This window comes from Genypterus blacodes, unplaced genomic scaffold (assembly GCF_046128005.1).
Source record: "Genypterus blacodes isolate CSIRO-AG114 ecotype Tasmania unplaced genomic scaffold, CSIRO-AGI_Gbla_v1 ptg000070l_1, whole genome shotgun sequence".
Lineage (NCBI taxonomy): Eukaryota > Metazoa > Chordata > Actinopteri > Ophidiiformes > Ophidiidae > Genypterus > Genypterus blacodes.
In genome coordinates, this window is record NW_027466880.1 from 1,386,767 (window position 1) to 1,398,933 (window position 12,167).

The 12,167-nt window shown below is 42.8% G+C and overlaps 1 protein-coding gene and 1 long non-coding RNA gene across 2 annotated transcripts; one reads left to right on the top strand and one right to left on the bottom strand.

The window, feature by feature from the left end:
* Positions 1 to 6,945: 6,945 nt before the first annotated feature.
* LOC143005174 (uncharacterized) lies at positions 6,946 to 9,457 on the bottom strand. Its single transcript, XM_076156405.1, has 2 exons — positions 9,223 to 9,457; positions 6,946 to 7,911 (listed from the first exon to the last, which is right to left on the bottom strand). The coding sequence occupies exons 1-2, from the start codon at positions 9,410 to 9,412 to the stop codon at positions 7,109 to 7,111; spliced, it is 993 nt and encodes a 330-aa protein (XP_076012520.1). The 5' UTR covers positions 9,413 to 9,457; the 3' UTR covers positions 6,946 to 7,108.
* Positions 9,458 to 9,732: 275 nt separating this feature from the next.
* LOC143005167 (uncharacterized) lies at positions 9,733 to 10,803 on the top strand. Its single transcript, XR_012964013.1, has 3 exons — positions 9,733 to 9,789; positions 10,278 to 10,567; positions 10,658 to 10,803. It is a non-coding gene; the product is annotated as an uncharacterized LOC143005167 (long non-coding RNA).
* Positions 10,804 to 12,167: the final 1,364 nt, after the last annotated feature.

The window sequence follows — 12,167 nt, forward strand, 5'->3', positions numbered from 1 at the left end:
GAATATTAACAACCCACCATTCATCCACAGGAGCAGGCTGGAGAAATCACAGGCCAGGTGAGTAAGCAAAACAAACACACTCACACACAGAGAGAGAGAGTCAGGTGTTGTCGTGTTGAGGCCAGCAGGATTCTCTAATGCAGATTTAATTGATCTATCACAGGGTGCCGCCTTATCCTTCCCAAAAACCACCTGGCCTGGGTACATCCCAGCTACACTAAATGAATGAGAGCCAGGAGAGAGGATCGCTGGGAAAGCAGCCATAAGTCCTGCAGCTGCTGATATGTTTATGTGCTGTGAAGGGTTTAATGAAGCATTTTAAGCTCTGATATTAATATTTATGTGGATATTCTATGTCTATACGTTGGTCGGTTTTGATTAAATCAGTGTGTCCTACATTATGTAATATTTCCTCTGCAACAGCATGAACTGGGCATGTGTGTGTATGTACACACATGCAAAAGATAACCCCATCAAAACACATGATTTTCAAATGTCAAAAGATACTTCATAAACAAGCTTTACACACACATCGTACACACACGCCGTACACGCACGCACGCACGCACGCACAAGTACTGTGTGACTGTGTGGCAGAAAAAAGCCTTGTGTGGTACAATATTGACATCTGCTGGCCCCAGGTGAGAACTGCAGCGCTGTTTTATCAAATGGTTGAAAGGATTTCACAATAATATAAGTACAACTGTTCAAGCATCTCACAGCTATTATATGAAAATGTCAAAGATTCAGATAATCATGGGTAAATAATTGCAAAATAAAACAAAAATCTGTATTTAAGGTCAACCCAGCTGCTTACCTCAGAGGCTGTAATCATATACACACTGCTATATCAACATGCAGCTTAGTAAACTTAAAACTCAAAACTCAAAACTCAAGACTTCCACATGATGATGAAATAGGAAATGAAAATAAGAGTTGATAATCAGGACAGTTTTGTGTCACTCACAAGGGTTCAGGGTCAGATTGTGAGTCTGATAACGAATAGGAACACAATTTGTGTGACAGTTATCACCATACAGGCAAAACACCACCAACAACACCACTGAGCATCTGGCCTCAGGTGCATTCAACATGTTGGTGAGCGGGTGTCCACAGGGTTCACACGCCTCTCTGCTTCCTCTCCTATCAGTTATCAGAGGAAGTCCTCCATCTGGCAGTCACACTGCTGACACCTGACACCCAAGGGTCCAATTTCTCAGCAAAGGCACATGTAGAGCCTATCCTGCATCTGGATATGGGTTTGGTGCATTTTAAAGCATGTGCCCTAGTACATCTTTTGGAATCCAGTACAGCACCCATGTCTTCATTTTTTGTTTAAAACACTGCTGACAGATGACACAAGTCTACCAGAGCCCACCGAACAAAGCTTGTCTCCAGGTCACAGTAACATGGAGGCTGTGCTGACTGCCCTGACATCTTTAATTCATAGTGGAAAAACATATTCCATTGTGAAGCAGGGCGCGCTCTGCAAGATCTAGATCTGTGGCTCCCTGGGCACCACAGCCCACATTCAGCTTTGGAGCAAATGTAAACCCAAGATAGCTTGCTTGATTAACACTACTCTCATCCATACAGGGCTCTGAACGTGTAACCAGATTCACATTCAGCGTGCAGGAACCGCGTGAGGAACTGTAGGAGACTTCAAAACATGAACTTGCAGTGTTTGGCCTACAATAACAACCTTTGCCAACTAACATGAACTCTGTCAACTAGACAAACAAGTGAAACTACAGCCAAGCAAAGATTGCAAGGGGCTTGGTTGTAGAATATAAACTACAGGGATCAGATAGTCCGAAACACTCAAAGTCTTTTTTTACTTTTAGCTACTGTGTCAAAAGTGGTGGTGGCTCTCTGGCAAACAGCTTGCATTGTTTCTGCTCAGCCAAGGAGCAATGAGAGACCACTTTTCAGCATCATGTGCGCAGAAATAGATAAGATACTTGTTGTTTTGCTGTTTGCTGTCAAGAATATCTGTCAGTCGTCTGTCAGATATTGTTACACTTTACAATGTCAGACTCACTATGATGAAATCACTTTGATAACTCTGACCTGGTGATTACCTACTGTGTGTGTGTGTGTGTGTGTGTGTGTGTGTGTGTGTGTGTGTGTGTGTGTGTGTGTGTGTGTGTGTGTGTGTCTGTGTCTGTGTGTCCAGATGTTATCCTCTCATGTTCTTATGTAACACCAATAAGCTGTTGAGTCAACACACATCCACACAAATGCTAAGCTTCACTTCCGACTGATGCATGATGCACACACAGCTCTGCATGCTGCGATTTAAAACTTTCATTTTAATTAAGCAATAACTACAAAATATGAAAACGATTCAAATCCGATGACGCATGGTGTCTTTGAGTACACAGTGAATCTGAGTGGGACAGACAGGAGGCAGCCACCTGTCTCTCTCAGCTGGGTAACATCAGACCAGTGTCATCTGGCTGCGACGCCACCAAGCCTGCGCGTCATCACTGATCTAGAGGACATGTGAAGCTATTGCAAAGTCAGGAGATATGAGGTCTGGTAGGCTCACGAGAGGCAACACCTCAGTGCTGCACTGACATTATCGCTCTTTAGTAGTAAACGGACAGTAAACACATGAAGAGTGACTACATGGCTAAAAAGTCATTTCAGAAGACAACAAAGCTTTCTAACTCTGACTAATCTGTACAGAATTACCAAAAAGGTGGCCCTGTCTATCGCATCACAGCAGCAGCTGATCGGCAACTATCAACCCAGAGAGCTGACGTAATCAACAGTACGTGGCGTCCAGCAGCAGAATTGCCATATTAGGTATCATCGTCTTTGATTGGACAATGTTAAGCACTATTTTAATACAATATTTATACTAAATAAAGGACATCAGCTAATGGTATCATGTATTGACTGCAGCTCACACTGCATCTCAAGAAGCCTTTGCCGGCTTTAAAGTGGAGCGGGAACAGGAACAGACCCATACACACACCTTGGTATAGCTGAGTACATGCATTAGGCTCTCATTACACAAGAGAAGTCAATAAGAAACAGGCTACATTACAGCAAAGCTCATACAGGCCAGACCCCAGAACCATTGATGTGGAAAGAGCATGCAAACCACACACAGATCCAAACCCACAACCTTCTTGCAGTGAGGTCACAGGGTTAACCATCAGCATGGGTTAATGCAATAGGATAGTGGGATGATATAATACCAATGATACAACATCTGCACATTCACCACCATTTAAAATCAAAGTTGAACCTCTTAAACTTTTCATTTCTCCCTTAAATTTCCACTTACGTATGTTCCAGTAAATTTAGAAAGCAGAACTCCCCCAGACGCCAATTCTTTACGTCTACATGCTTACATCAAATAGAAATACTGAAGATGCCATGAATTATTTTATACACGTTATGAAACAGATGATGTCATTTCTAGAACTATTGGGATTCTCGCTGGAATCTAAAATAAAGTTCATAGGGTTTGAACATTGTTGGGACAAAACAAATGTGTTTGCAAAGATATAACAAACAAATAAATCAGAGATATCCCTGTGGATAGGAGACAAAATACCTCGAGGGCTGGTGATGCTCAGTCTATTGATTACGACACGTTGTTGATATTGTTATTGGCCCTGATTCCTCAGCAATGACAGGACAGCACCCTTCAGCTCACTGCTGAGCACACACACACACACACTGTGGGGCTGTAAGGAAAGACTACAGGAATATATACTGGATGAAAGCAGCCTATCATTAATACAACAAGGTCATGTTTAAAGTCATCAGTGAGTAAACACAGATCCCTGCCCAAAACGAATGTTAAACTGACTTTTGCTATGTGTGTGTCATCCATATGGTGACGTGACATGATCCACCATAAATGCTGTGCTTTTTGCTTGGCCTGGCCACCCACCCACCCACCCACACACACGCACACACAGATCCAGGACTGTGATCCAGTGTCAGTGCTGTAACCACACCTGACTCACCCCGTACACAGCCTCACCCTTCTGGGTCTGCCCGCTTCTATAGGCCCCGGGGCCTGCAAGCAAACAAGCTCAACTTGTCAGCCCTTAAAATGTCCCCATTCTGCCGTCCTCTGCAATGACACTTCACACACACACACGCGCACACACACACGGGCCTCTGCAGATACGGTCAGAGAGGATGCCGGGGCTCGGTCATCTATTCACTTGACTTTGGACTCGGTGTTTGTGATTTGCGCAGAGCAGCAAAAAATCCACCAAAACCGCAGCATCATCCAGAAAGCTGCGCAGAGAGCAAGAGGCGGGGGCCCTGGACCGCCGGATGCCCGGGAAACACTGCAGAGAGGCGGGTGCGTAAAGCCACAGCGAGCCTCCCGGACGGAGGAGCTGCAGCAGCGTTCCTTCCTCCTGTCATTTTATTCTACATATGCCCGGGCGGATCTTAGCACCTACCCGGTCCGGCCCAGCCACGACCGGGACCCTGCCCGATGCGTCACTGTGGACGCGGCTATATTTAGAAAGCCGAAGGAAGGAGGAGGAAAAGTGTCCGCTTACCTGCACCGGTCCGCCGCTGCTCTCCCCGCTGCTGCACCGGGCACCGTCAGCTCTGCAGCAGCATCACTAAACTATCACCTCCTCCTACCGGAGCTCCCACTTCGCTTCCTGTCAATGCAGTCAATGCTCTCTCTCTCTCCCTCTCTCTCTCTTGCTCTTGCTCTACCTCTCTCTCTCTCTCTCTCTCTCTCTCTCTCTCTCTCTCTCTCTCTCTCTCTCTCTCTCCCTCTCTCCCACTCCCTCTAACTCTCTCTCAACCATGGTCGATGGGGCAAGTGTGTGAGTTGGGGAGACTAACAAATAACAAATAACTCTTAACTAGATAGATAGACAGACAGACAGACAGACAGACAGACAGACAGACAGACAGACAGACAGACAGACAGACAGACAGACAGACAGACAGACAGATAGATAGATAGATAGATAGATAGATAGATAGATAGATAGATAGATAGATAGATAGATAGATAGATAGATAGATAGATAGATAGATAGATAGATAGATAGATAGATAGATAGACAGACAGACAGACAGACAGACAGACAGACAGACAGACAGACAGACAGACAGACAGATAGATAGATAGATAGACAGATAGATAGATAGATAGACAGATAGACAGATAGATAGATAGACAGACAGATAGACAGATAGATAGATAGCACAACAGAATATAAAGTCCATCCTTTAGTTCATATACTGTATATATATATCACCATCTATTCTGATGAGTTTAAAACACTCATAATCCTCAGGTTTGTTGAATTTTTGTAAATTTTTTCTCATCATAATGAATCGTTTTGGCAGTTTGTTGCCATGGCTGCATCAACAGCATTGGTAGCCTTTTCCCCCATCCACTGGATCTTATATTTGAGTGGCTGTTTCAGGATTTGTTGCCTAAAGCCCAATGTTCTTTAAGCTGAGGCGTCCAAATCATAAGAATCTAAACATCTGGAAAGTGAATGGTCAGATATCTCAAAATAAAATCTAAAATCGTCTAAACCACAGCAAGGATCAGTGTTTGAGTACTGTGAGGTGATTATGCTGCTGTCGTCTGCATTGTGAGCTGATTCACACATGATCGGTTTAGTTTTGCAGTTTCTGGATATTTTTTGCTGTGCTGGCTTGAGCTCACCGAAAAATGGTTGATGTAGAGGACGTCTTTTCCCTCACACACACACACACGCACACATATATATAGGTTATGTTTTGTGAATTGTGAAATTATTGCAGCATCCTGACAAATATAAAAATGAAGTCAGCTCATGTTGACTCAGCTGCTGACCAGAGGCTGACTGGATAATCAAAATGTTACTTCACATCAACTATAATATGGATTTGGGGGGGGGGGGGGGGGCTCACTTGGTGCTAATTGGGCCATGCAGACATAAAGAACTGATATTCTGATATATTTCAGAAAACTTTGTTATGAAGACTGGAACCCCCATATGGCTACATGGGGTCCTCTCCTTACAAAAAACCCTGCAGAAATGGATTTGCTTTGTTATATTTCCAACTAATTCCAATGCAGCTACTGCCAGAGGGGTGTAGAAAAGTTTCAGTTTTGAATCCGGGGCCATCCATTGAGATAAAGAGTTGAGTTATTCTTGATTTTCTTTGGCAATGTTATTTGAGGCTATTTTGGGATAAATAATTGTTTAAATCAGCAGAATTAGGAGACAAATATGGCATCTGGGTATGATTGTCCACTGGGCGGCGCTGTACAGCAATGGAGGAGATGAGGAAGCGTACCGTCCATCAATCATGACTGGATGAACTCGATGGGATCACTAGGTTATCCTAAAAGAATCAGAGCATATTAATCAACTCAATTCGATTAAATTCAACTATCATCTTTTGTACAATTACCAATGCTGAAAGATGTTTTACTCAAGTCACATTCTGTACTGACTGGCACAAACATCTGCCCCAATCCAATTTCATTTAGTTTTCATTTGTATTGACTTTGGGGCAAAAGTATTGGGTTTGAGTCTTAAAAATAAAGAAAACATGAGCAACTGTGAACAAACCAAAACACTATTCATATAATGAATAACATGGCATTGCAATTTCAAGATAATAAAGACATTTGTCACTTCTATATCTATGATAATTAGATAATTGGCCTTCCAAGTGGCACATTGTACTCACTAGTTATACTGCAGAGGTCTGAGGATGCAGAGACACAGCTTAAGATGTGTAGTGTGCAGCTTAACCACATTATGTAAGTCACTGTGAGCAACTACAATCCAGTCCACTATCATGAAACACATTTCAGGTGTGTAAGCAAGCACTGAATCACCCTACTGGAACAGAACTGCTGAGTACATTAATACCTAAGAGACAAAACAGAACTTTCCTCTTTTTTGCAAAACAACAACAACAACAAACGACCATTCAAAAAAAAAAAGTACACATCAAAGTTTATTGCACAACAAATAAGACACACAATGGGACATTATCACTGGACACCACCTGAAAGCTGACAAGTTCAAACGCTGAGACACTTTTACAGAGAGTCACGGTTGCTTTCTCGTGTTGGTCCAGCTTTTCTGGGCCTGATTCACTTGGAGTGCATGGCTCGACTCCAGCAGGCTCGCTCTCTGGTGTGGAGCCTGAAGTGCGTGTTGAGGTGAGCCGACTGGTTGAAGCATTTCCCGCACACGTGACAGCGGAACGGCTTCTCGCCGGTGTGGATTCGGTGATGCCTCTTCAGCATGCTGACTGTGGTGAAGCTCTTCTTGCACACTGCGCAGCTGTACGGCTTCTCCTTGGTGTGCCACCGCATGTGGACCTCCAGCTGACAGGCGAAACTGAAGGCCTTGCCGCACTCTTTACAGCTGTGCCACTTCTGAATGTTCTGGCCCGAGTGAGAGGAGCGAGGAGGAGGCAGCCTCATACTCTGTAGTAAGAGAGAACTTTGCTTTACGTCTGAGCGGATTGATACTTTTGCTTCTTGTCCCTCTGATCCTTGCTGAATCCTCTCGCTTTGAGTTGTGCTGGCGTGAAAATCCCTCTGAGCTGCCCTGTGCTTTGAATCAACACTTAGTGAGGACGCTAGGCTGTTGCTCGGCTGGTGATTCCTATCCTCTTCTCCTTCACTCTCCGTCTTGATCTCCTGGGATGTAAGTGGAGGTGGGGAAACACCTTCTCTGTTACTCACAGTCTGGGTCGGCGGAGGATGTGACCTCTGCGTGAGCTCCGATCGTCTACAGTTTTCTTCCAATGAATCCTCTCCTTCTTCCGGATCCGTTAAAATGTTAATCGAGTTTGGTTCTTCTTTTATTTGTGGCAGCAGCTCCACACTGGCTGTCCACTCAGGATCACAGGGATGATCATCTTCTTGGAGCTGGACGGAATGAGGCTCTGAAAGATCACAGACATGACAGTCACGCTGGTTCAACTAACCAAGCAAACATGCAGTACTCTACCTTTAGAATAGGTGCTGGAGTTGATCTGCTCATCCTCAGACACATTCATTATTTATTGGGCACACTTGAGATATTCTACACACTAAGAATGAGCTATCTCACTTTAAAGCACTTTTATCAACAATTGTGGGCTGTGGTTTGTACATTTTGTTTGGTGCGTCCAGCTTTCATTTATTTATACAGTTACAAGGAACTGCATTGAGAGACAGGGTGGCGATGTCATTTATTAGTGGCCATGTTAACTGCATGTGGTTATGTATAGGCACAGGAGACACGGAAAAGAACATTAATTTTGCAAATCTTGCCATGAATGCTCACTTATTTTTTGAACACATTAAAATTACAAAGGGATATTTTTGATCATTTATGAAAAATGTATAATGTAGGGCATTCTCTATGTCTAATCCTCCTTTACAAGCACAACATACGAGCAGAGTGCAGAATGAAGAAGATTCCAAAAAGGAAGAAAATAGATACATCTGTTTTTATGAAATTGTAGAAATCGTGTTTTTAATTGTACATTCCTAATATCATGTATCAATCACACTGATATTGGCTTCACAAGTAAGTACAGTTTGATTGATATTGTCTGCGTCTTCAATTTTGATGTGCCACTTCTTGTCACGCGTGGGACCAGATAACATTCCGTAACATTGTTTCATTTGAAAACACTGAAAAACTACAAAGTCTAATGTCTACAAATCTATGTCGCTTTCAAATAAACGATACTGCCAACAAACTATCCAGGTGACGCATCTAACTAACCACAATAACAACAATGATGTCAGAGTGATGGCACCTAAACTAGCAGAATTACAACGATGATGTCACGTGTATACGTTGCTAAATTGTGTTATGTATTCTTATACATACATAACATTAATTAACTATAACGCTGAAAATAAAGAGTACATAGGGACATGTTCGTATACAGAATTGCGAACATTGTAGTTGCTGAAATTCAACTCGGGGGCAACAATGAAAGTGTTGCAAAGTAAATGTTCAAAATCAGCTGTGGCCAAAACCATCCACCAACAGGTTCGGGCTAAAGTCACTAGTTAACATGGCCACTGGTTCATCCCATACACCGGAGCGCTAGCTAGAACACTTCCTCTCCCGTGACTTAGATATGAAAGTCATATTTCTAAATACACGTTGGCGTGATGTTTTATCAACAAAACAAGAGCACAAGGCCCACATAGGACAGACAGCCAGTAAATAATGAGCTATTGGAGTGTGTGTGTACCTGGCTGCAGCAGCAAGAGGCGCTGGACGGCCACATTAAGGAGCCGTTTGAGGCGCTCGTTCTCCTCCTTGGAGCGCAGGATTTCGCTTTGGTACTCCGCCACCGCGTCTTTAACAGCGCGGAAAATGTCGTCGGCGGCCGCGGTCAGCCTGTCGTTCAGAAACACATTTAGCAGCTCCAGTTTAGTCATGTTTTCTAATCCCGAAGCGGAACGTCCTACTGTTTACATCCACTGACCCGGAAGTAGCCACATGCCGGCTGTTCGCGTGAGCTCAGTCTCTTCAAGGACAGTCAGGAGTGTGTATGGCGTCATGTAGTGGGTGGAGGCCTACACTGCAGCCACCTGGCTTAGGGACGTGAGCTCTCAGCGTCCAGCGTCAGATAGGGACGTAGGCCAATCAGACCGCGGTGTACGCATTGCCCACGTGTCAGTAGCCAATCACGCCGCGGGATGACATTGGCCGTCGTCCAATCGCGGCCGCGGAATGATAAGGCGCTGCTTTTCGCTGCGGAACAGGGATATAACGGTATGCTTCAAGTTAAAGAACTACAACAAAACGCATCAAAGTAAGTAACGATGACATATTTTTGATTTTGTCGTCCTACTAACTAGTATTCACTAGAATTGAAATAAGTAGTTGTGAAAAGATCGTCTCCGCTAATCGACATTAATCTTACAGTTGCTATAAAAGCCATCATGATTATACTACGTAACATATTATGATTTGATATTGGTATCGTTACATTCAGTGTGTTTATATGCTGCAGTGTCACAGTGTGTTGTTATAGGCTTGTTCACATTCACTGTTTATTTGTTGACAAGAGCTGTCATGGGTTTGTTTACTGGACTCTTAATTTAATGTAAAAGTCCACCTGAGGCCGAGGTTAGGATGACAGCTGTTAATGGCTGTAGATATATTCATTCCATTACTGTATCTGATTGCAATAAAGCATGTTATCAGTGTAGTTTGCCTCAGTATTGTATTACTGCACCCTTAACTACGCACTACTACAATACATACGTGTAACTATTGCTATTCCCATGTTATCTATAGATGAGCACTAAACACTAAGAGCACCAGCCCCAAAGCAGTGGAAGAGGCATGATCTCTATCACAAGGTCAAGTATCAAAATAAGTACTTGTTACTTATTATAGTCAATAGTATGCAGGTTATTTGATGAGAAATGGGCAATACGATGGTGCAGATAATATCAGTCAGATGAAGGACTTAACACTGAGTGACTCCATGGCCAAATGCTGATTCTGATTGTTTCAGATTGAGAAATGCCCCATACAGGCCTGTGGAACCTCTTTGGGGGGTCAATGGCCTCCACACTGTTAAAGTGAACTATTTAATAATGACATCTATAATAATGTGAGTTTTCTATGAATTGCGTATTTGTTGCATTAAATTATCTTTTGTCTCCTTTCAGATGACTTAAACACACTTTGGTGTGCCAATTTAATGGCTAGGAGGATCTCCAGTCCTTCTCCATCCTCTGTGAGGATCCCTTCCATGGCCTCTGTGAGGACCACCAGCCCTGCTCCATCCTCTGCAAGAACCCCTGCTATAAACACCAGCCTGCCAGTCGCCTCTGTGAGTAAAGCTACATCTATTTATTGGTCTTGCTCTGTTGTAAGTTATCTTTTGTATAGCTTCTTCTATGCAACAAACTAATTATTCTATGAGATAACCAAGATCCCTGTGCAGGACCAAAGGAATCTGGCCTGGATTGCACCATTTTTCACAAATTTTAAACTGCAGCCAGATCTGAAGCTGTGGTATAGCCGACACACTGACACCCCATCTGCTGCCTCCCCTTAAATGTCATTCCTTTCCACTTGCCTGAAATGGTTTCAGTGGTTAATTACACAAAAATGAAAGTTATTTTAACTACTTGAATTACAATGCAAATATTAATGATGTTGATGTGCTTGAAAATGTAGTGAAACTACTAGTTTAATTATATGCAATTCCCTAGTCCCCAACACTGCTGCTAAATATAGGAACTTACATTTAAGCATTCACTAGAGCAGTGGTTCTCAAACTTTTTCTTTCGCGCCCCCCTTTTATGGATCAGAAGGTTACAAGGCCAATTGCAGTCCAAGTGTTGTTGAGCAAGACACTGAACCCCTAACTGTTCCTCCTAGTTTTCCCCTGCCATCAGTGTATGAATGGGTGAGGGTGATGTCATTGTAAAGTGCTGTGGAGGAAAGCGCTATACAAGTACAGTCCATTAACAACTGTGGCATTATTCATGTTTTCCTCTTCTATAATTTGTTGATGCAAATAAAAAATGAAAGAAAAATGCAAATGCCCTAAACAATGTTCTTCTTTTTGTGTTGACATACATACAGTACATGTAAATACAGTACATACACACGCACTCTCCAGTTATAGTAGTAAGATTTTGTTGGTGGGTCACCATTGTCTGAACTCTAGAACACGTGAATAACAGCCAAAGCTTTGGTTGATACAAATGAACACTGAGGCATCTTTTGTTGTCTTTCATGATTTATTTGTTTGTTTATCTCTCATGTCATTTTTTATTATGTTGGAAACTAACAAAATATACTCTCACCAACCATTCCAACCACATCCATTGTTAAAATATAGATTTATTAGTTCATTATAACATAGCTGCAGCTTAAGGGGACCAAAGTAAGTTTTTCAGACAATGCTCATGCTGAAAAGGAAACATTTATCTCTTTCACAAACACTGTAAACAAACAACAATGACACATATGTATGAATGATACAATGGTGAGGGACTAAAACTGGCATCACATTTGGCGAGTATCTGCCTTCTAAAAACAGTTAAAGTGGAGGATAGTGTCACCATCAATCACTAGATTATGGGGGGTAAACAAGGGAAAATACATTTTGGTGTTAAAGTGTCACACTACAAAGAGACAATTGATGCATGATTTACAGGTAGGAGC